We start from the raw sequence: 26,704 nt of genomic DNA on the forward strand, positions 1-26,704 counted from the left end.
GGCATAATACACAGGTGTATTCATATGGAGACATGATGCATGGTACCATTCATCGCAGGTGTCACATTGAATGGCTCTCTGTTTCATGGTGCATACTTTTTTGCAGATGTTGCATCTATCTTTAGATCTAGGCCCTGGATTTGACTCTACATCTCCTGCTATTAATATTAACAGTGATAGGTATTTATTTCTGCTGTGTCTGATTGAGAACTTCCATTTGTGATGGGTAATCTTCTTTAGTGTTATGGATGTGTATGTTAGGTTATTTTTTAGGTTGCTTTGATCTAAAGTGTGATGATTGATTATGACTGTTGTTTCCTTTTTAAGTTTAGTGTTGACTAAGGTAGATCTGGTTCTGTGTTCAGCTAGTGTGTATTTAGTAATTATTAGGATAAATAGCCAGAGCAATTTCATGATGACTGTTGTTGATTTTAGTTTTTAAAGGGGTCTAGTCTAAATCTAGTTTAAGGTTTACAATGCCTAATTTATGTCTAAATCTAAGTTGAAAGCTAATTTACAATGACAATTAAATCAAATGAAATGGTTTATTAAATTCAAAATATGGACCTAGACGACCTAGACTAGATCTAGATCTAATTCTAGATCAATATATTTACGTGTATAATTAACTATATAGAATATTACTATTAGTTATTATTAGTAGTATTAGTAGATGATTAGTAGATCTAAAGCCTTAATTAAAGTCTAAGTCTAACACTAGACTGACTAGATCTAAAATAATAATTATAATAATAATAAATATAGACTAGATCTAGTCCTAAGCTAAGAGTACCCAAACCACAGGATCAACAACAATTCAAAACTCGATCGACGTTCTATCGAAATAATGAAAATAATCCAAAGTGAGGGGAAGATCTCGTTTCAGAAGATACAATTTTAGGCTATGATATTGTTGTAACTCTGTTACAACCCTGACTAACCTTTTTTTTTCACGTACGAAGTAGGTTTTTTTTTTTATGTTGTTGGACATAAATGACCTTGACTAGTGTGTAAATGTGTTTAGAATCTTTAGTTATGATTTTGGATTTCTTGACTGAGGATGGAGGATTGTTTTCTATTGTGTTAGTTAATTGGGATATGTAAATTTGATTTGGAGATTGTAACATTATTTCTTTTTACCTGAGATATTGATTAATCATAGCTGGATTGTGCTTCTACAATCAGAGAGATATCAGCGATCTGAGAATCGGTGAGTTATTTTCCGTAGTTCAATCCCACGTCAAAACAATTGGTGTCAGAAGTGGGATATTGCCTACTCAACTTACCAACATGTCTACTTCTAAACGCCTACAAATTAACGAAATCATAATAAGTTAAAGTGGCGGGACATCGTTGCGTCAGGAATTAAAGAAGTCCTCGTTAGTCGTCTAACAGATGCTTTGAAAGAAGACGGGTTTGACCCGGACACTTACGAGTTTGAAAGGAAGGCTGATCTCGGCAGAATGTTAAGAGTCAATGCGAGGAATGGTGACTGGTCTGAAAACAGATCTGGAGGAATTCAGAAGTAAGTTAAGGGAGGAAATCGCCGCTGTGAAGTCACAGCTTACAGTAGAGATGGAGCAAAAGATTAAAGCCCTTAACGACGAGGTCCAGGCAGTCAAGGTCGAGCTGAGCAAGGTTCAACGCAAAAAGACACATTTAGAATCGAGCGAAGCAATTTGGAAAGTCAAGCCACGTATTTTCTGATGGTACAGTCTCGTGGACAGTCTATAAAAGACAATTTGAGGCGGCTGCTAAAGTGAACAACTGGAGTACGAACGAGGAAAAAGCAACTGGATTAATGTTAGCCTTGCGAAGAAAGCCTCTGAATTGCTACAGATAGTTAACGACCAACAAGATTACGAGGTGTGAGAATCGGTGAGTTATTTGCTTTAGTTCAATCCCACGTCTTAGCAATATATTAAATACAATAAAAACGGGAAGGCTGAATTTATAATCACTTTCAAAACATAGGTACTTATATTTTTAATACAGGAAGTCAAATAACTGTAAGTAAGCGTCAACTGAAAAAATAATTTAAATAAATATGTACACTGTCATAGTCAGTGAAACTAATTAAAAAAATGCCGACATACATCGGGCAATTGTAAATACAAAGTAGTGAAAACTGTGAACATAATACAGATAAACATAATACAGATAAACATATACAGATAAACATTATACAGATAAACATATACAGATAAACATATACAGATAAACATATACAGATAAACATATACAGATAAACATAATACAGATAAACATATACAGATAAACATAATACAGATAAACATAATACAGATAAACATAATACAGATAAACATAATACAGATAAACATAATACAGATAAACATAATACAGATAAACATATACAGATAAACATAATATAGATAAACATAATACAGATAAACATAATACAGATAAACATAATACAGATAAACATAATACAGATAAACATAATACAGATAAACATAATACAGATAAACATAATACAGATAAACATATACAGATAAACATAATACAGATAAACATATACAGATAAACATAATACAGATAAACATAATACAGATAAACATAATACAGATAAACATAATACAGATAAACATATACAGATAAACATAATACAGATAAACATATACAGATAAACATAATACAGATAAACATAATACAGATAAACATATACAGATAAACATAATACAGATAAACATAATACAGATAAACATAATACAGATAAACATAATACAGATAAACATATTCAGATAAACATAATACAGATAAACATATACAGATAAACATAATACAGATAAACATAATACAGATAAACATAATACAGATAAACATAATACTGATAAACATAATACAGATAAACATAATACAGATAAACATAATACAGATAAACATAATACAGATAAACATAATACAGATAAACATATACAGATAAACATAATACAGATAAACATAATACAGATAAACATAATACAGATAAACATAATACAGATAAACATAATACAGATAAACATAATACAGATAAACATAATACAGATAAACATAATACAGATAAACATAATACAGATAAACATAATACAGATAAACATAATACAGATAAACATATACAGATAAACATATACAGATAAACATAATACAGATAAACATGCATTTCAATACATTTGAAATTAACTTTCGTGTTCTTTAAAATAAGATAAATATTAATAACTAGTCGACCGGCGGCGTAGCATACGCCGCTATTTTGCAGGGCCGGCCTTAGGTGACCCCAGTGGGCTCCACACTTATGCGACCGCAGTGGGCCCCGCACTTTCATAGGACCCGCGCTAATTCTAGGTTATAAATTATTAAATTAAACCAATGTATAACTTAAAACAGATCTCCTGAAATTGGAAAATGTACGAAAAAGTTCTGGAAATATCCGGAAATTATTTGAATATTTAGAAAACTCAATACGAATCTCCTGAAATAAATACATTTAGAAAAAATTGTCATTTTGGGGTGTCATCATAGACATACATAAATATAGACTGGCCGATTAAAGAGTTTTATGAAACGAACATTTGTGACTTGCAATTTTGTGTACTTTATTATACAGCATTTATGAGCAGTATAAAAGTTAAGTATTCATATCTATTTCAGCCATAACCTATATAAGTATTACAATATTTTCACTAGTGTTTTGTTCAATCTTTAAGAATGAAGATCATGCAATTTTTCAGAATTCGGAAATCCGAATACAATAGATATACATGCTTTCAAGTTACATGGAGTTACTTCCTTCGGCCAGTCTATATTTATTTATGTCTATGGGTGTCATTCAATAAGGAAAATGCCAATCCTAGGCGCGATTAAAAAAAACGGCATTATCCCGTAATTTTGGAATCTGATAAAGAAACTCAAACAAATGAAGAATTATTTTAGTTTAACAATTCTAGTAGATAGATTGAAACATTTGGCAATTCTTGCTATTGAGCGAGATCTATGTAGGAAATAGAATTTTAATAATATATTGTATGACTTCGCTACACACAAGGCTCGTAAAATTCGTGGGATAACTCTATCCGCAGAAATAAAAGAGTGATCTTTCCTTTACTTCTTCTTCTCGTTCAAACTCTTGAGCGAAGAACAGAATTATATATAGATAGTCGACCGGCGGCGCGGCATACGCCGCTATTTTGCAGGGCCGGTCTTAGGCCACTGCAACCTATGTGACCGAAGGATCCGCACTTTCATGGAACCCGCGCTAATTCAAGGTGTATAAATTATTAAATTAAACCATTCTATAACTTAAAACAGATTTCCCGCTCACTCCTGTCGATTTACCAGGAGCTCCTGGAAATACATAGAAAAAAATTGTCATTTTGGAGTGTCATTCAATATGGAAAACGTCAATCCTACGCACTATTAATAAAAACGGCATTATGCATTAGCCGTAATTGTGTAATCAGGTGAAAGAAGCTTCTCTCGCCTCAAACTAATGAAGAATTACTTGATGTCAACAATTCTTAAAGATAGATTGAAACATTTGGTAATTCTTGCTATTGAGCGGGATCTATGTGGGCAGGGTTTGACAGTCCAGCAATCCGTAGCGAGCTGTGAAAACGTGTTCTCCCCTTTCCCCCTCTTGTTTTTTTTCGCAGAGTGAAATAAATAAAAGACAGAGTGATATTTCTTGGTTGCTATTTTGTGACTCATATAGAGTGCGTTTATCTTAGTTTATCGTAGTTTCTCCTCCCGCCTGAAGAAGTTCGCCAGAAATGTTGTCAACTCCGGCCGATTTTCCATTTTTCAGGGCTTTTACTGCTGCTGCTACTTCCGAGCGAAGACTCGGATATTCGTCAATGTTGGAAACTGCCGGGACATTTAGTATCTCTGAATCTCCTGAGATTTCAAAGTTATACAACTCTGAACAGTATTCCGTCCATCTTTTCAACACATCTTTGTCCTCGGTTAAGCATTTGTTGTTTTTGTCTTGTATTGTGTTGGTTCTTCCACGCTTTGAGGTAGTGAGGTCCTTTACTAATTGGTACGCTTTTTTGCTGTTGTTCCTATTAAGTCCCTGTTCAATTTCTTGACACTTATTCTCTATCCACTTTTTCTTCGCTTCTTTCATTCCCTTTCTAATCCATTTGTTGACGCTTTTGTATTCGTGGACATATTTTGGGTCGGACAGCTTTTTCCCTTTAAGCTCCCGTCGCTTGTCACAGAGTTGGAGTATATCCTCTGTTACCCAGGGTTTTTTGGGTGGGCGGAGCTTCCCTAATATTTCCAGGGATGTATCTATGACTGCTGTATTTAGCATATTGACTTGCGTATCGATATCCTGGTCATTGGAGTCCAAGATATTGAGGGCTGCAAAGCGTCCTCCTACTTGTACCTCGAATATGGCAGCTACTTGGGGGTCTTTCAGCTTATCCAGGTCAAATTTTATCCTGGTAGGTCCTTGTTTTGTTACCTTTTTTAGGTGTACTTTAAGGGTCATCATAACAAGGTCATGGTCGCTTCCAATGTCAGCTCTAGGAAAACGTCTTGTTTTGGCTATATGGATGCTTGCCTTAAAACGCTGTTGCACCATGATATAGTCAATCTGGTTGTGATCTTCTCCGTTAGGACTGTGCCATGTGGTTATACGCGATTTTTTGTCGCATCCTAGTGTGTTAGCCAGTAAGAGATTGTTGTATTTGACAAATTCTAATAGTCGTTGACCTCCTCGTTCATTAGTTGAGAGGTTACTGTATTTTCCACAAGTGCCTTTCCAGGTTTGATAGGAGTCACTTCCTACTTTGGCATTCCAGTCTCCTTGTACAACAATGATGTCCTTTTTCGGGACCTTATTGACCACTTCCTGTAATTGATCATAAAACTCTTCTACTGCCTCATCGTCATATGTTGATGTAGGAGTGTAGGCTTGAATGATGGTGATATTGAAGGGTGATGCCTTTAAACGTATGGAGATGAGTCGACTGAATATAGGGTAACAATTCACAACGCAGTTGTTGTAGTTCCTGATTGCAACAAGATCTGGCAATCAGGAGATTAATAATAATAATAATGTTATTTATAAAGCGCTGTTAACAAACAAAATGTAGGCTCAAGGCACTGTAACAACATTACAAACATAAACATGAGAGCCAAGTTGATAGTTAATCTAAAAAAATTTTAAACAGATAGGTCTTAATGTTCTTCTTAAAAGTGGTGTAGCATGTTGTCTGTCTGAGATCAATGGGAAGTGAGTTCCAAACCTTTGGACCGTGAACTGAAAAAGCACGCAGACCGTAGCTTTTGAGAGAGAAACGTGGCACTACTAAAAGCGTTGAGTCCATTGAGCGCAGGGCTCTCTGGGGGACATATGGAGTAATCAGTTCGCTAAGGTACAAGGGCATCTCATTGTTATATATACACTGATGACAAAGTGTGGCGACCTTGTAATCGATTCTCGCTTTCACGGGAAGCCAATGGAGCATGCACAAGAGCGTAGTAGCAGAATCTTGTCTAGTTTTTTTAAGGACTATTCGAGCGGCGTTGTTCTGTATACGTTGCAGCTTGGCTATTTTGTCATCAGGTATACCTGCTAGCACGGCGTTGCAGTAGTCAAGGCGGGAGAGTATGAATGCCACAGCTAGCGTTTTTGTTGACTCCGTTGTTAAATATGGTCGGATCTGGCCTAATCTGCGCAGCTGCAGATAAAGACCTTTGCAGAGCTGACTTATGTGTGGGTCGAAAGATAGTGTTGAGTCGAAGAAAACTCCAAGATTCCGCACTACATGGACAAAAGGTTAACCTTGTTTTTTTCTAGTATGTATATTTGTCGATGTATCGTCAGACCTGTCTTTTGAAATGTACGTTCGGCACGTCGGCGAATAAGTTTGGCAGTCTTTATGTCTTCCGTCAACCAGGGTGCAGATGGCCTAACTGAGACTACGAGTGACAAGAGGTGCATGGCTGTCCAGCAACTTTTTTCAAGCAAGAATTGTAATTGCTGAGAACGTCTGTGTTGCTCTGTTGCAACAGCAAAGAGGTCACGTACATTTTGAAGGAGGCAATATCTATGGCTTTAAGTTTACGGGAAGTCACGTTTTTCTTTGGCTTTTTTGCTTTTGATAGGCGCATTTCAAAGTGTACGAGAAAATGATCTGACAAGCCGCGGTCTGAGACATTGAGTTTGGCTATAAGCTCACTTGCATTTGTAACAATCCAGTCAAGAGTATGGCCTTTGACGTGTGTCGGAACATTTATCAGTTGGTCTAAGTTGCGATCCTTTAGCGCATTTTTCAGCGACATCGCGTATGTCTCATTTTCACTGTCAAAATGCAAGTTCACATCGCCTATGACAAATAGATCTTTTGTTGATATGTGACTGTCAAGGAGGTCTTGAAATTCTTCGATGAAAACTTTTGTTGTCAATTTATTTCTCTTGCTTGGTGGTGGGCGGTACAAGAAAATAAAAGTCAGTGTTCTACTGTGGTGGGAAAGGCGAAACTGGCACATCTCAAAGGTGGTGTACGTTGAGCTGTCAGGTCTTATTGTTACATACTTGGCTAGACTATCTCTGTACAGTATTGCTAAACCCCCTCCGCTGCCTGTTTTTCGAGGTAGACTCTTTAAAATAAAGCCTGGTGGCGTTAGCTCCATGGTTCTTGGCTCATCACCAACTTCTTTAAACCATGTCTCACTAAGGAAAACGATGTCGTAGCTATCATCAGTGGTGGTGTCTGCAAGCTCAAGAGCTTTGTTACTGCATGACTGGGCGTTGAGGTGCATTATTTTAAGCAGACTGGAGGATATAGTCATCAGAGGCGTAGCACATTTTGAAGACACCGGAGGAGTCATATCACGAATTATAGGTTTTTGATGGGGACATCTGACCTCTGTTGTGTGAGGAGCAATAGGGGTGGGGTGGTTAATAAAACAGTTTAGTAAGGAACTGCTGAACTCTGTCGTAGAAGAAATGACAGGGGTAGGGGTGGGGTTAACAGCACAGTTAAGAGTCCTGTAAACTGTGAGACATGTATCTGTTGAGTTGAATTGCGACGGGTTATACCATAGGCGAATAAGACGCCCAGCCCTAGACCCACGAACTGTCGGCAGTTTACGCCCGATGCCAAGTCGACGAATATTTCGGAAAACCTCGCTATCTAGTCGTGATTTGAGTAACACACATGTGCGTCCTATGCGGCGTAGTAAATTAGCGTCCATGACTCCAGTACTGCGATTTGACACACTAGGACTGATGACACAAAGGACTGCTATGTAGTGGCCACGTTACACGGTTTTACCAAGCACATCAATCCCTCGGGTTATGAGTATCACTCTGTTACTGTTTATATAGATGCTGGTTAAACTAAAGGATAATAAATGAATACAAAAACTAATTAAATTTAATTAACTTGACTTAAATCTATCGAACTAAATACACCAATCTATAGACGAAATCTACACAAATCTAATGGTATAAGAAAGATCACTTAGCTCTAGAAAATAGCAACACAAAAATCCTCCAAAACGAATGGACAATAATTAGTATGTTTATGTGTTAAAGCATAAAACTATCTTTGCGAAAAGAAGTTTTATCATCTTAGAGTTCAATAAGAGTTTTAGACCTAGGCCTAGGAATAGACTCGGTAGAGAGATGTGTTAATGTGTAACCATTTTGGTAATGTCTAATGAAATAATGTTCGCCATGAAATCTGTAGTCACAGATATCAGGAACTAATTTATGTAAAAAATGCTTTTGGATAATCTAGTGGATTGGATTTAGATGCATGTTAAACGTAGCTAATGATCCTTTCACGTTATTTCTCTTTCGCTACGAAAATAAAATTAGTTTTGCGAAAATGGGTTTACCCGAAGTCGATACATTCTTATCTATTAAAAACTAAAAGAGCTATAGCTTCTTTAAATGAATGGGATTATAAAGTGAACAATTAAACGAAATAATGTTTAGTACGCGATTCATGAATGAATATAGATCTAGGCCTATCTCAACTTGGCTTCGCAGCTTTCGTAAACAAATGTAGCATTAGAAAACCAAATTTGAATGTTAATTTGATCAAAAAATGAGATGAATGGACTTTAATTAATATGTTTATGTGTTAAAGTATAAAACTATGTGTGCGAAGAGAAGTTTTATCATCTTAGAGTTGAATTAGAGTTTTAGATCTAGGGATGGGATTATAAAGTAAACAATTAAACGAATTAATATTTAGTACGCGATTCATTACTGAATTGTCTAATGAAAGAATGTTCGTCAGGAAATCTGTAATCACAGATATAAGGAACTAATTAATGTAAAAAATGCTTTTGAAACACAAAATTGAAGGTTAATTTTATTATATAATGAAATCAATGGATCTTCTTTTGTATTTTCATGTGTCAATGTAAAAAACTATCTGCGCAAAGTGTATTTCTTAAAATTAGATCTAGGTCTAAATCCTTTCTATCTTTTCTCATGTCAACATTGTAGACATGGCCTAGATCCATAAAATACTATAGCTGTAATAGAGTCGGACAACTTTATTTTTTTTGAGGATCTTAAGTTTGTTTTAGGGCTACAATACATACACTACGGTCTAAGTTGGTACCCAAGGAACATTCCTGCCTAGTTTTATCAAGATTGGTCAAGCGGTTTTGATGTCTATAAGTAACATACATACATACATACATACATACATACATACACCACACATTCTACTTTATAATATAGACTAGACATATTTTACCCGCGACCCGCGGGTCTTTATTTGCGCATTACTGTCGATATAGTCACTGAGAGTGTTTTGTAAACAATTAAACGAAATAATAATGTAATAAGTAAAGCGAATGTGTCAATGTAAAAATAGTGTGAATGAAGCTATCAAATCAGAATAGCTAATAGGCTTAAATCCATTTTTTTTTTAAATTAAAACATTTGCTTGTAGGCCTACATATATTTGATTAAAATTTGAGATGAATAGACTAAATTTTGTATGTTCATGTGTATAAAGTATAAAGTAGATCTTGAGGTAGACATAGATCTAAATCTACACTAATCTAGAGTTAAAAATTGGCTTTAATAGACTATTGAGTTCATTCTGTGCTGCGCATGCGTGAACTTTTTTTCATGAATGAATATAGGCCTATCTCAACACTGCTACGCAGCTTTAGCGAACAGCGAACGAATATATTAAAAGTGCTTTAGAAAAACAAATTTGAATGTTAATTTGATTAAAATATGAAATGAATGGACAATAATTAGTATGTTTATGTGTTAAAGCATAAAACTCTCTTTGCGAAAAGAAGTTTTATCATCTTAGAGTTCAATAAGAGTTTTAGACCTAGGCCTAGCAATAGACTCAGTAGAGAGATGTGTTAATGTGTAACCATTTTGGTAATGTCTAATGAAATAATGTTCGCCATGAAATCTGTAGTCACAGATATCAGGAACTAATTTATGTAAAAAATGCTTTTGGATAATCTAGTGGATTGGATTTAGATGTATGTTAAACGTAGCTAATGATTCTTTCACGTTATTTCTCTTTCGCTACGAAAATAAAATTAGTTTTACGAAAATGGGTTTAAAAAACTATCTGCGCAAAGTGTATTTCTTAAAATTAGATCTAGGTCTAAATCCTTTCTATCTTTTCTCATGTCAACATTGTAGACATGGCCTAGATCCATAAAATACTATAGCTGTAATAGAGTCGGACAACTTTATTATTTTTTTTGAGGGTCTTAAGTTTGTTTTAGGGCTTCAATACATACACTACGGACTAAGTTAGTACCCAAGGAACATTCCTGCCTAGTTTTATTAAGATTGGTCAAGCGGTTTTGATGTCTATAAGTAACATACGTACATACATACATACATACACCTCACATTTTATTTTATAATATACTAGACATATGTTACCCGCGACCCGCGGGTCTTTATTTGCGCATTACTTTCGATATAGTCACTGAGAGTGTTTTGTAAGCAATTAAACGAAATAATAATGTAATAAGTAAAGCGAATGTATCAATGTAAAAATAGTGTGAATAATGCTATCAAATCAAAATAGCTAATAGGCTTAAATCCATTTTTTTTTTAAATTAAAACATTTGCTTTTGAATAATCTAGTGGATTGGATTTAGATGTATGTTAAACGTAGCTAATGATCCTTTCACGTTATTTCTCTTTCGCTACGAAAATAAAATTAGTTTTGCGAAAATGGGTTTACCCGAAGTCGATACATTCTTATCTATTAAAAACGAAAAGAGCGATAGCTTTGTTAAATGATGGGATTATAAAGTGAACAATTAAACGAAATAATTTTTAGTACGCGATTCATGAATGAATATAGATCTAGGCCTATCTTAAATTGGCTTCGCAGCTTTCGTAAACGAATGTAGCTTTAGAAAACCAAATTTGAATGTTTATTTGATCAAAATATGAAATGAATGGACTTTAATTAATATATTTATGTGTTAAAGTATAAAACTATCTGTGCGAAGAGAAGTTTTATCATCTTAGAGTTGGATTAGAGTTTTAGACCTAGGCCTAGCAATAGACTCAGTAGAGAGATGTGTTAATGTGTAACCATTTTGGTAATGTCTAATGAAATAATGTTCGCCATGAAATCTGTAGTCACAGATATCAGGAACTAATTTATGTAAAAAATGCTTTTGGATAATCTAGTGGATTGGATTTAGATGTATGTTAAACGTAGCTAATGATTCTTTCACGTTATTTCTCTTTCGCTACGAAAATAAAATTAGTTTTACGAAAATGGGTTTACCCGAAGTCGATACATTCTTATCTATTAAAAACTAAAAGAGCTATAGCTTTGTTAAATGAATGGGATTATAAAGTGAACAATTAAACGAAATAATGTTTAGTACGCGATTCATGAATGAATATAGATCTAGGCCTATCTCAACTTGGCTTCGCAGCTTTCGTAAACAAATGTAGCATTAGAAAACCAAATTTGAATGTTAATTTGATCAAAAAATGAGATGAATGGACTTTAATTAATATGTTTATGTGTTAAAGTATAAAACTATGTGTGCGAAGAGAAGTTTTATCATCTTAGAGTTGAATTAGAGTTTTAGATCTAGGGATGGGATTATAAAGTAAACAATTAAACGAATTAATATTTAGTACGCGATTCATTACGGTATTGTCTAATGAAAGAATGTTCGTCAGGAAATCTGTAGTCACAGATATCAGGAACTAATTTATGTAAAAAATGCTTTTGAAACACAAAATTGAAGGTTAATTTTACTACATAATAAAATCAATGAATCTTCTTTTGTATTTTCACGTGTCAAAGTAAAAAACTATCTGCGCAAAGTGTATTTCTTAAAATTAGATCTAGGTCTAAATCCTTTCTATCTTTTCTTATCTCAACATCGTAGACATGGCCTAGATCCATAAAATACTATAGCTGTAATAGAGTCGGACAACTTTATTTTTTTTGAGGGTCTTAAGTTTGTTTTAGGGCTACAATACATACACTATGGTCTAAGTTAGTACCCAAGGAACATTCCTGCCTAGTATTATCAAGATTGGTCAAGCGGTTTTGATGTCTATAAGTAACATACATCCATACATACATACATACACCACACATTCTACTTTATAATATATATATATATATATATATATATATATATATTTATAGTTCGTTTATAGTGGTTCGATTATAACCACTTTTGTCGTCATGGGGCTAGGGGCTTTGCACTACGGTTTTGTGCCTTGTCATGTGAGATCTATGTAAGCCTAGAATGTTCGGCTGCACATAGGGCAAATTAGTCCAGCAGAAGCTGTTGCTCTGATTTTGTTTTTCTCTTACTCTTTGAGGGTGTCCTTGAAGCGTTTTATTTGTCCAGCTTGTGATCGCTTCCTGTTTCAATTGACCATAATGGAGTGTTTTAGGGATCCTACTGACGTGGCTTCCTAACGAAGCTGAGACTGCATCAGATCTATGGAAAAGTTTTTCAGGTCATCTATTCGCTGGACTTCATTATCACGTATTTTCTCGTACCATTTAACATTCACTATTTTTTGTGACAAGATCATGTGAAAATGTTTCAGTTTTTAAAATGTCTTTATATTATTACGATTCTCTCCTACTCAGGCCTTCTGTAAACACTGCTAAACACAACACAACACATCAACAACTTGACAACAAAGCTCCAAATAATCTGGTACTTTAATAATGGTCAAATCAAACAGCCAATACGACACAATTGGCAACACAATCAACTGCTACAACGTTAGACCGTATATCACTGTACTAAACTCATCTACTGTTTCTTCCTGGACTCGTACGTTTCACTGGAGGACTGCACCAGGACCGACTTCATGGCTGACTAACAGTCCCGGTCTCAACGCTCTCCGGTCTTGAACTGCCGCTTTCCTACACACTGTGTCTCTGATCTGCGCAGGCGTATGATCAGTTGACCATAACACGGGCGCTATTCACGTGCAAAGTTCATGCCAGTACTGTCCCTTGCCTTTCAATAAAGCACGCTAAACTGTATTGCTGGCCTGTGTCACGTCAGCTGATGACACACAGTTAACCCTTTTGCGTCGCGAAAAGGGTTATAACAATATACTGTTTACGTTTCTGAGGCATGGAGCAATTTAGGGAGGATAACAGCCCGACTTTAATTGTATGGTATAAATGGAATTTTGAAGTAAAAGATATTTTCCATATCACGTCATACAATTTAAATATGAGAAATACATATATATCTTTTTATAGTTCGTTGATAGTCTCTCTTTAGTCTCTGTATTTTATGCCAGTGAATTCATTAATATTTGAGAAGGGAATATTAAGTGTTGATTATAACCAAGAATAAAAAATATAGCAGTTTGTTTACACCGTCTACTGTCAAATTGATTTAGTTTTGAGTTTGTATTCAACAAATTATGTAACTTGTATGTATGAACCACCTACTAATTTAATATAAAATGGCTATGTGGGACACTTGAGACCTTTTTTTAATTTATTAATCAAATTACTCCAAACTTTATATGTATACTGCCTATGAATAGCCATAAAAAATGTTGTTAAAAATGTTTTCTTATAATGGTTGTCATGGGAACGGCCGCCATATTGGATTATTGTTTATGGTTTTTAAATCGCTAAGGCTTTAAAACTATTTAAGCTATTGCTAAACAAAAATATGCATTGTGTAGACCAATAATTCCAAAACATATTTTATAAATTATTTTTGAATGTAGTAAAAACGTTTTTTTTTAGAAATTTTTTTCTAACCTTGCTAAAGAAAACATTTTTTTTTATTTTTGTAATATTTTATTGCAATAAAGACAAAATATTAATTGAAACTTAGAAAATGTAATATAGAAGTTGTTGTACAAGGTATACATAATAAGCTGGACAAGTGTGATTGATTTCTATGCAGAATTAGTCAAGGAGTAGTAAAAAAAAGTGAATAAAAATAGTGTTTTGAGAAAATCGAAAAAAAAACGAAGACAAATTGGAAAGAGAGAGCTGTAGATACCTTACAAAAAAATTATAAAAAAATAAGTAACTATTTGCCAATCATGAAAATGATATTTTATGTCCAGAAATGGTTGGGCTATTTAAATTAGGTCAAAACTGAAAATCGAAATTTTTTACTTTTTTACCTAAATTTAGTGTCCCACATAGCCTTAATTTATTGTCTTTTTTATTATGTTCGATCAAGTATATCCTCTTTTTTGTTTGTTCTTAACATTTAATTATAAAATATTTTATCCACAGCTTACTCAATAAGTGGCTTTGGTGGTCACGAGAACAGAGAAATGTTTCAACTGGTTCATACTTCTGAACAGAACGCAATGTTCCTCATACCTTATTCCAGTTTTTCCTATTTAACAAGACTGCAGTTAGTTGTTTATCCAAATCAAAAGCTAAATACAGCCCTTTGTGAAATAGAAGCCTTTGGTGGTAAGAACTTTATACATTAAATCTTTTATTGACTTTTTCACTGTCCTGCAAGATTTTGTCAGGGAATAAATAATAATAATAAGATTTAGGGAGCATATGATGTACTATTCCGCATTTTCTTAAGGTTTCTAAATGAAATTTACATTATAGATAAATAAAATAGAAATGGTGAAAATGGATTTTGCAATAATTTTTTGATTTCTAAGATCACAACGTGACAGATGGACAGACAAACTACACAAAACTACACAAAACTGAAAGCGACCACACAAAAAAATACATTTATTTACACTTCGTGCGTATCCATGATGAGGCACGATTCTTTGGACAATTATTAGCACACTAAAAAGAAGCTAATTATAAGCTTAAACTTAACCCTAGCCCTTTGAATAGAATAATTATTTATAGATATTCAGGGTTTAAAAACGTTAAATTTAAACTTCTAAAGTATTAATAAATCTGAGCAGAAGGTAATGGGAAATTGTGAATACCTGTGTATGTTTGTGTGACGTCGTGAGAATGTGTTCACAACATTGATTCAGTCTGTTATTGTGCAAGTCTCTTTCGTCACTTCATGTGTCGTTCTGGCTTCACAACATTGATTCAGTCTGTTATTGTGCAAGTCTCTTTCGTCACTTCATGTGTCGTTCTGGCTTCACAACATTGATTCAGTCTGTTATTGTGCAAGTCTCTTTCGTCACTTCATGTGTCGTTCTGGCTTCACAACATTGATTCAGTCTGTTATTGTGCAAGTCTCTTTCGTCACTTCATGTGTCGTTCTGGCTTCACAACATTGATTCAGTCTGTTATTGTGCAAGTCTCTTTCGTCACTTCATGTGTCGTTCTGGCTTCACAACATTGATTCAGTCTGTTATTGTGCAAGTCTCTTTCGTCACTTCATGTGTCGTTCTGGCTTCACAACATTGATTCAGTCTGTTATTGTGCAAGTCTCTTTCGTCACTTCATGTGTCGTTCTGGCTTCACAACATTGATTCAGTCTGTTATTGTGCAAGTCTCTTTCGTCACTTCATGTGTCGTTCTGGCTTCACAACATTGATTCAGTCTGTTATTGTGCAAGTCTCTTTCGTCACTTCATGTGTCGTTCTGGCTTCACAACATTGATTCAGTCTGTTATTGTGCAAGTCTCTGTCGTCACTTCATGTGTCGTTCTGGCTTCACAACATTGATTCAGTCTGTTATTGTGCAAGTCTCTGTCGTCACTTCATGTGTCGTTCTGGCTTCACAACATTGATTCAGTCTGTTATTGTGCAAGTCTCTTTCGTCACTTCATGTGTCGTTCTGGCTTCACAACATTGATTCAGTCTGTTATTGTGCAAGTCTCTGTCGTCACTTCATGTGTCGTTCTGGCTTCACAACATTGATTCAGTCTGTTATTGTGCAAGTCTCTTTCGTCACTTCATGTGTCGTTCTGGCTTCACAACATTGATTCAGTCTGTTATTGTGCAAGTCTCTGTCGTCACTTCATGTGTCGTTCTGGCTTCACAACATTGATTCAGTCTGTTATTGTGCAAGTCTCTTTCGTCACTTCATGTGTCGTTCTGGCTTCACAACATTGATTCAGTCTGTTATTGTGCAAGTCTCTTTCGTCACTTCATGTGTCGTTCTGGCTTCACAACATTGATTCAGTCTGTTATTGTGCAAGTCTCTGTCGTCACTTCATGTGTCGTTCTGGCTTCACAACATTGATTCAGTCTGTTATTGTGCAAGTCTCTGTCGTCACTTCATGTGTCGTTCTGGCTTCACAACATTGATTCAGTCTGTTATTGTGCAAGTCTCTGTCGTCACTTCATGTGTCGTTCTGGCTTCACAACATTGATTCAGTCTGTTATTGTGCAAGTCTCTTTCGTCACTTCATGTGTCGTTCTGGCTTCACAACATTGATTCAGTCTGTTATTGTGCAAGTCTCTGTCGTCACTTCATGTGTCGTTCTGGCTTCACAACATTGATTCAGTCTGTTATTGTGCAAGTCTCTGTCGTCACTTCATGTGTCGTTCTGGCTTCATTTAGGTTTCTCGACAGTGTTACTTTTAGTTGTATCACCTTATTAGTTTCAAGGTTCCAATATCTCGTAAGTCATGGCGATACGCTCCAATATGCAGGGCCGGACTAACTATATGGGCTAACGGGGAAATGTCCGGTGGGCCGGCCTTAAATGGGCCGGTCTGTCTGCGACCAAAGAAAATTTTTTTTTTCAATGCAGACTAACCATAACCTTAACATTATTACAAAGAGAGGCGGCCCCGACGGAGTCGGATCCCAGTCGGATCGAACTATTCGCAAGGAATAGTCAAGCGCGATTTTGTTTTGATTGTCAAAAGTAATAATGTTTCAAAGATTTATTTGGCGCTATACAAAATTTTTGGTATGTAAAATGTTTTACATGAGCCCTGGATCGTCGAGACAATAAGTCCAGCGCTCTAACAGGCACGACCAGGCTTTGCTGTTAACTTAATAACAAACTGGTTACAAACTAATAGCATATTATTGATAAAGATATATATTAGACATTACGGCATGACATCTACCGGATGTGTACAATATGTCAGACGAGCGATTTTAGATAATCTTTCAGCATTGATTTGTAACTGAAAAAAAGGAGAAGACATGACCTGATATCGTTCTTGTAGGCCTACTTCGATGTCTCAGCACAGTTAACAACAGAGCTCATTCAAATGGAGCTAGAATGAGGATGTAGATCTACCTAAACTAAACTTCTGTTTTAGCACATTTAAGATCTACATCTACTAGATCTAGATTTAAAATATAAATTTGGAATAATTTAGATGTAATTAGATTTATGAAAATAAAAAGTCAGATATTCTATCAATAGAGTAAATACAACATTTAATTTAATAAAAATAGTAGATTAGTTTTAGTATATTATAGCATTGCAATAGTGATCTCGACGTTTGGAAATCAAAATCTACACTATAAGTCTACAAATTGAAATTCTATATCTTGATCTAATCTATATCATTCTAAAATAGACCTATAAATTCTAGATCTAGAATCCATAACGATTTTAATAAGAATATAAATCTTTATTTAGTTTAAAAAATCTAGATGCACTGTAAAATATCTAGATCTAGTTTACTATACCGAGTTGATTTAGCATTTCATTTAAAGAATAAATCCCTTATGACGTCAAAGAAATAAATCCGCTAAGTCACACGGCCTAATTAGACTAAAAATGCCTTCATCAATACGAGCCAGTTATCGAGTGTTCATAGACATTGGTGCACCGGGTGAGTTCTTTTAGCAGTTCATTGAAAGAATTAATTCCATATGACATCAAAAGAAAAAAAACACTACGTCACACGCCCTAGTAAGACTAAAAAATGCCTTCATCTATACGAGCCAGTTATCGAGTGTTCATAGAAATTGGTGCACCGGGTGAGTCCTTCTAGCATTTCATTTAAATAATTAATTCCATATGACGTCAGAAAGAAAAAAAAACAACGTCAGATGGCCTAGTTAAACTAAAAAACGATTTCATTAATACGAGCCAGTAATCGAGTGTTCATAGACATTGGTGCACCGAGTGAGTTCTTTTAGCATTTCATTTAAAGAATGAATTCCATATGACATCAAAGGAAAAAAATCCACTACGTCACACGGCCTAGTTAGAATAAAAAATGCCTTTATCAATACGAGCAATTTTTCAAGGGTTCATGGACATTGGTGCACCGAGTTTTTTAGCATTACATTTGAATAATCCATTCATATGAAGTCAAAGGAAAAAAAAATCCATTACGTCACAATAGGCTAGCACCAAAAAAATGTCTTTATTAACACGAGAGATTTAACGAGGGTTCATAGACATTGGTGCACTGAGTTCTAATAGAATTCATTTAAAGAGGATTAAAGCCGCATTTTTTGTGCGTTTTGTCTGTAAGTCTGTCTTTCCGTCATGTTAATATAAAAAAAAACAACTAATAGCTATTGAAAATTTGGTTAACCTTTAATTTTCGTTTAGAAACATCGCAATAGTTATAAGTATGTACGCAATAGATTAAAGTATATATAATAGATTGTTCCGGATGTTTGTATAAATAGTAAGAGAAAAATAAAATTCCAGATAAATGTAATACCGTTAATTAAATTTTTGGGATGGTCTCGTATAAAAATTAGATGTACATAGCCTGGTGGAGAGCTTTTCATACCATACTTTGGGGTTTGGAAGTTGTTTTCTTTACAAATCGGAACATATTAACGATAATTAGATTTTGTAACGTTTTAGCTAGAAAATTAAATGTACTGTAAGAGAGAAGTGAGATTTTACATAAAAATAGAGTTAAAATATTTTTCTTAAAAATCCGGAACAACATTATTTCGTAAACGAGAAGATTATTTATTTTATTAATTAGAAAAGGGATTTCAAACAGTTATTTGGCATTAGTAGATTTTAAATAAAATTCGGAAATTTTTCGAGACGATTTGTAAGAAAATGTAAGTAATGTAGGTCAATTTCGTTTCAAAACTAAACCCGGAACATTCTTTATCGATTAAAAAACTTTTCTTATGTTTCAGCAAGAAAATTAAATGTAAAATAAGTCTAGAAAGTGATTTTCAATAATCGTTTCTAGTAAATTACTTTCTTTTTTTTAAACCCTGAACAACCTATTGTCGATATTTTTAAAATTTGTTTAAAGATGAAAATACGGAACAATTTAATATCGATAAATAAACTATAGTGACATATTGTCAAGAATAAAAGTGTAATATTAGTCATGTATGCGATTTCAAACAATCATTTGATATAGTTCATTTTTATAAAACTATATCCGGAACATTTTTACAGTATATTAAAGGGTAAATTTAGATTTTCAATAGCTTTTAGAATTTTTTTATCTAAACTTGACGGACAGACTGACCGACAGACAAATGCACAAAAATAAACCTCTTTTATGCTGATGGGGGCACTAAACAAAAAACAAATCTGATTATTTTTAAAATTTTGAGGTAACTGATAGACTATGCTTGTCACGCTACTGCACCAAAGTCGCTGCATAAAAAGTCCATTTTTAAACATTTTCGTGATATTTTCATACAAAGTGCATTCTTAGCCTTTATAAACAAACATCAAAGTTTTCTTTCAATTGTTACAGCTAGATGACCAGTAAAAACACCTTTAACAAATATTTATATTTGTTGTGAAATTTCTTGCACATTTTATAAATATATTTGGCTTAGTGATACTGTCATGTATCAGTTTTAGAACCCCTGTAATATTTGGTGACTAGTAGTCACTGAACTATTCCGTGCTAACTGCACGAGATTTTTCTCCTGGTCGGGGACTGAACACGAGGTGGACACCTCAGTTAAGCGTAGAGAGAGGAGTGCTATGGATATTTTTGACAGCAGAGTTATGTATAAGTATTGAAGTTATTATAATTGATTTTAATTCGGGATTTATTTCCTTGGATGTAATTTGTGTGATGGCTGAAGTCGCCAATATCTTTTATGAATTATATTATTGTGTGAATAAAATTATGTCTGCTACAAGAGCGTTTATTAATGATTCTAAATGTTCGCGTCATCACGCCTACAACAAGAACTAGGCCGTGACTGATACTGAAAATACACATATCAATTATCTTTCTTTATTAACATATTAGAACATGTCCTCCCTTACATTTACGTAATAGTTTTAGAATTGGTGTATTTTTATGAAAAAATCTCTTGCATAATTAATTTTATAAACTAAATGGTTTGATTTTAGAAAACCTAAACTTTTCAAGCCGCATCGCATGGTAAAAAAATATTCATTTCTCTTCTAGTTTTCTAGATCTGAATGTGACAGATGGACAGACGAACATTTTGCACAAACCTAATTGCAGCTTTTCCTCTTACGGGGGCCGCTAATAAAAAACAACACAAGATACGGACATTTTACAAAGAGAATTAGATTAATTACAGAAATGGGAATCAAATTCGAGCATGTCTTTCCACCCAGAAAAATGTCAGTTATTAAGAGTAACAAAAAAAAAACTAAAACAAATAAATTTCACTTCTCTTATTCATGATAAACCAGTAACATAGACTAAAAAACGCTAAATACCTAGGTATTATAATAAATGGAAAACTGTTATGGAATCCATATATTAATGAAAAATCAAAACAATGCACTAGGGTTTATTTTTTTAAATTTTTATAAATCAAATAAGAACATAAAACTAAAATGTTATTTAACCTTAGTTAGGCCAATACTAGAATATGCATCCTCTGTTTGGGACCCCTAAACTCAAGAAAACATTAAGAAACTGGAACAGACACAAAATAGAGCAGTGCGATTCATAACAAACAAATATTCACATTTGACTAGAGTAACACTTTTAGTAAAATCACTAAATTTAGAAAGACTTCAGGACAGAAGACTAAAAAAAAAGAAACAATTATACACAAAACATTGAACAATATTCTTCGAATACAAAAACAAAACCTAATAAAATACTCAAAAAGACAGAAAAATAATGCACATTCTTCGTTCCATATGCTAGGACAAATATGTACAAATGCTCCTTCTTCCCTGGTGCTATTAGAGCATATAATGGGTTGCCTGAGCCAGTCAGGAAAACCAAATTTTAGTCATTGGATAATATGCATGACTGGATGCATGACGCGTAGGACGTAATCATCTTCTTTTTTAAGTAACGTGTGTATAATATAAGATAAGAAGATATAATAAGGTATCAGTGAGAATATTAAAGATTTGATGAAAAAAATCCATCAGAGTAAATCAGATGCTTATGAAGCCCTATTAGAGTACAGAAACACACCCAGGCAAGACATCAACTTTAAAGCCGGTTTAGATGTTATTCGGAAGGACAACAAGGACGCTATTACCAGAAGAGCATCCTGCAAGAGTTTCTCAACAAGAAGCCACAGTCAAACGAGAGAAGCGTCAGCAAAGTGTAAGAAGACACTATAACAAAACAGCTCGAGATATGAACCTTTTAAACATTGGACAGAAAGTATTCTACCTATTCTTTTGATTCAACATGAAGACAAAGTAGAGTATGTAAGCAGGTTAATAAACGTGCATACATCATACAAGGGACAATGGTTTCAAGTACCAAAGGAATAGAAGACACATCCGACCAGACACCTCTAAAAACATAGACATTTCTCCAGACAGAGAAAGTGAGTGTGTTGACATTTTCAAGACTGAGTGTAGCAACAGTCCATGAAACACCGAAGACACTCATCAGTACTCTCTGCGACGAAGAGCTACTCTCCAGAAACCCTCAAGATATAGGGACTAAGTTTAAGAAGAACTGCACATATTTACTATGTTGTAAGTAGTTTTGATTTGATTGTATTCTTTAAAAAAAAATCCTATTTTTTTAGGAGGAGATGGAATGCTAAGCCTTTTTCTTTAATTCACGAAATATGGCTTATTTAGGTATATTATATATAGTAGGAAGAGTTAAGCCCATTCATAAGGGACACTATTTTGTGAGCCAAGATGGCTGATTAAAGAAGCTTGTCATTTGTTTCTTTTATGAAAGTGTTGTCATTTCATTTCAAATATCTATCTTAACAGTCTCCTACAAGCTAGAGACACCAGCTGAGAGTCCAGCTGCCAACCTACCAGAAGCTATAAGATAAGAAAAAAAAAAGAAACCCTTATTCACCTTCAATGATGAAAATGAAAATACTTCATTAAAATATACATATTTTTTATTCTTCTTCGTAGTTATTGAAAGAGTTGGTTCTGGGACTCTTGAATTCTGGGCATCCGAAGGCTTGTCTGCCTTCTGAATAAACGTCTTTCTGGGCAAGATCCCAGCATATGTAAATTATTGCATCCCTATTACCGATGGCTCGTATCCCAGGACGCTTGGATTAAAAGCGAGGCCAAAGGCAGAGCATACAGGGGAAACTCCTCCATTTTCCTTCTCCTTACCACGTCAGTCGTGGAGGTGTCCGCCATGGCCCAACGGTGTATGCATATTGATATTTGGGAGGGGGGGCTTTCTTACATACCCGCCAGTGCAATGAACTCGGTCCTTAGGCCCCCAATAGGGTTTATTTTAGTTATCCTACTAGCCTAATCATCTCCTCTAACAGCCGTTTCCACAGTGAGACTGAGAAGTATTGCCCAAGAATATACACATTTAAAACGAGTATAAATGAGTAAATGTTAAACAATTTACCTTTGAGCAAACTAGGCTTTGTAACCTTGGTCAGCAACCGGTCAGGGAGATAAAAACTCGGAAATGAGAGCTACGACTATTTGCTGTTAATCGTCTCACACTTGCCACGGTGAATTACATTTAGTGTAAAGAGTGGTAAAAGCCTACTCAAGCCAATTACCAATACTGAGCGCAGGCTGGAGAAAATGCAATATTTATCATTGTTCAACACTGTTATGATTCTTCATTATCTTCATTATCTTCCGACTCGAAGGCAAGCCTTAATTAAGTTAACAAAGAAAGACATTTTTGGGGAACATTTAATAGCTTTTATTCAAATATCTTTATAAAATGTGAGAAAAATTTTAAACATTTAATATTTATATTAATTAGTGCTTCCTGATACAAAATCAAATAAAAGTGAACAGAAAACATTTATTATTGTTTATTAATGTAACGAATGCACTTTATATTTAAATGTCACAATCGACTTTTTATACATAGATATTCGTGCAGTGGCGTATCGTCCGCGGCCTTCGTATATAATATTACTACCCAGAAAGCCTTAAATGATCTTTTTTTTTGGTGGTGGTGTTTTTTTTTAGCTGCCACTGTACTATTACTTAGCGCCATGGGCGTAGCCAGGGGGGTTTGGGGTTCAACTCCCCCTCCCCCGAAATGACCCCCCCCCCCTCCACAGCGGAATTTATTGACTAATTTTTTGCTTTGATTTTTGTTTATTTTAGGTGAGATTTTAATACTATCACTTGCCCCAGCACAGCCAAGGGGGTTTTGAATTTAAACCCCCTACCAGGGGGTTTTGAGTTTAAAACCTCCTACCAGGAGGGTTTGAGTTTTAAACCCCCTACCTGGGGTTTTTTGTTTAAAAACCCCTACCAGGGGGTTTTGAGTTTAAAACCCACTACCAGTGTTTTTTTTCAGTTAAATCTCCCTCTTCTATAAAACAAAGCAAAAAAAAAAAAAATGCAAATGACATTCCCCAATTTCCAAGAGTACAGTTAAAGAAGATTTTGATTTTAAACCCCCCCCCCCCTCCAAAATTTACAATAAACAATAGAAAAAAAGCTAAAGCTAAAGAGGTTTAGAGTTTAACCCCCTCCCCCCCCCCCACTCTTCAGTAGGGTTTGATGCTAAAAATTACCTCTTCAATATAAAAAAAAAAGAAAAATTACGCACTCAAAATGTTATGAGCTTAGCTAAATTGTTTTTGACTCAGTTTGGAGTTTAACCCCCCCTTCAGCGATGTTTGAAGGTAAAAAAATACCTCTCTAATATTAAAAACAAAGCAAATTATACACTCAAAATGCTATGAGTGTAGTCAAAGGGGTTTTGAATTTAAACCCCCCTTCAGAGGGGTTTGATGCTAAAAAATACATCTTCAATATAAAAAAAGCAAATTACACACTAAAATTATTTGAGCGTAGCCAAGCCAATGGGGGTTTTGAGTTTAAACCCCTCTCCTACAGATGACCGCAGCTAAATGGGCTCCAGAGATTTTTTAGTTTAAAATCCCAAACAGATGATTTTGACGATAAAACTTCCCTTTTCGATATAAAACCTAAAGCAAACTACACCCACCTGATTTCAAGAGAGTATTCAAGATAGGTATTCTACCACTGTCGAGGCTCCATTAATAAAGTCATCTGCCGAAATTGAAAAACACTAAATGTGGCTCAACAAAGATGGCTAAGACAGATTTTAGGAGTCAGTTATAGAGATCGGGTCTAAATCAAGGAAATCCTATACCGAACTGGGAGTCGACCCCTTAGAAAGAATTGTGACAGAGCGTCGCATGAGGTTTGCGGGACAAAATGAATTACGTATAAAAAGAGTTGCAATGACATCCTAGTACAACTTGACGCCACACATTCATGGAGGTCCTCAAAGCAGGTGGGAAGAGGCTTCAGGCATTACCAGTGACAGATTTTTGTGGAAACAACTGCAAATGCGCCGAACGTCGCGGGAGTGTCTAAGTCAATAAGAATAGCACATTAGGTTTTTGAAATAAAACTTTTTAATATCAGGAAAATGCACTGTAGATACCTCAGAATATGCATTTTGTTGGCTTTCAATACCAGAAATAGTGCTTTGCGGCGCCCCGCGCTGGAGGAGCTCTTAGCGCTCCCCCAGACACCCTTGCTGGCTATGGCGGGGAGTCTAAAATTTTCCACTAACTCCAGGAAGAACCTATTCAGAGGGTACAATACACGTCTTACGAAAGAATGAAGGGTCAGAATGTAATAAAGAGTATGTACACACACACATACATACATATAAATATTTTTTTTTCGCCAAGGGGAGAGGGGTGGGAAAATCCCCCCAAAACCCTCCCCCAAGAAAAAAATCCTGGCTATGCCCATGCTTAGCGCTATTACTTTTGTTTGTTTTGTCTGTCCGTCTGTTCGCTTGTCATGTTTATACACAAAAAAAGAAAGAAAATGTATTGAAAAGTTATTTTTTTATTTTTGGCATAAATTAAATGTAATAAGATTTAAAAATCGCAATATCGATAATAGGCTGTTTTATATTTTAAAGTAAAAAACACATTAAAACCACATGATTGATTGAAATCACACTCCTGACTTATATCAGATTTAATTTTCTTATCAAAACGTAGGTAAATATCATTGTCTATCGTATTGTTCCGTATTTTTAATGAAAAATATTAACGCTAAACGATTATTTAAAATCGTTCTTCTGACTTTTATGACATTTCTTGCAAAAAGCGGAGGCCGCTTCCAAGTTTGTGTGATAACACAAACTCTCTTTGTAATCTTGCTAAATTATAAGATAATGAGCATTTAATAATTTTAAGACTAAATAAATTTAAGTTGCGATATGGAGTTATTGTTATCAATGATATAAAGATGTCGATCAATCTATTCGGCCATGTTCTTTTATCTTCCGAACTCGATCCAGCTAGTAATGATTTTATTACTTTAGACCAGTGTTCCCCAAACTGTGTTCCGCGGAACCCTAGTGTTCCGCGAAAACTGAATACGTATTCCAAGAACTACTGGAATATTTGAACTATAAGGCTACCACGTGAATTAACCTGTCTAAAAAATATGTGCTCCACTAAATACTCTGAAATTGCGAATTGTTTCTTTAAGGAGAAGGTTTGGGAAACACTGCTCTAGACAGTTCAAACTATGGCTTCAATAGTCCGTGTTCATGTGCTTATTGAGCAGTTCCGCTTCTAAGTGTGTGTGATAACACAAACTCTTTTTGTAAGCTTGTTAGCTTTTCAAAACAGTCACACCTAAACCGGAATTAAATGGAAAATATTTTAAATAATATTTTCAAACTAATATCATGTCCTGTATCTACAGAATGTTCTCCCCCTAAGTATGGCATAACTTGTTCCAAAATATGTAGCCAAGATTGCACTGATCAAAGGTGTCACTTCAATGGAGAGTGTTATAAAGGTAATTCATAAAAATCATGTAAAGATTAATTTTTGTTGTTGTCTCATTGAGCGTAAGGGGAAAAAAAGCACTTTTAAATTGTGTGGTCTTTCTGTCATATGCACCATTCCGTTTCTCACGTTAATATTGAAAACATAAAAAAAAAAATGTTTCACCCTATTTTACGGTTAGC

General features: G+C 34.7%; 1 protein-coding gene across 3 annotated transcripts in view; it reads left to right on the forward strand.

Moving 5' to 3' along the window:
* Positions 1-26,704, forward strand: part of LOC106058491 (uncharacterized) — a 135,006-nt gene that overhangs the window by 61,926 nt on the left and 46,376 nt on the right. For all 3 annotated transcript variants that reach the window (XM_056019712.1, XM_056019713.1, XM_056019714.1), the window contains 2 exons: positions 14,739-14,924; positions 26,437-26,532. In XM_056019712.1, coding sequence (XP_055875687.1) covers positions 14,739-14,924; positions 26,437-26,532 — 282 coding nt within the window. The remainder of the gene's footprint in view (positions 1-14,738; positions 14,925-26,436; positions 26,533-26,704) is intronic.

The sequence above is a fragment of the Biomphalaria glabrata genome, chromosome 2 (genome assembly GCF_947242115.1).
Source record: "Biomphalaria glabrata chromosome 2, xgBioGlab47.1, whole genome shotgun sequence".
NCBI lineage: Eukaryota > Metazoa > Mollusca > Gastropoda > Planorbidae > Biomphalaria > Biomphalaria glabrata.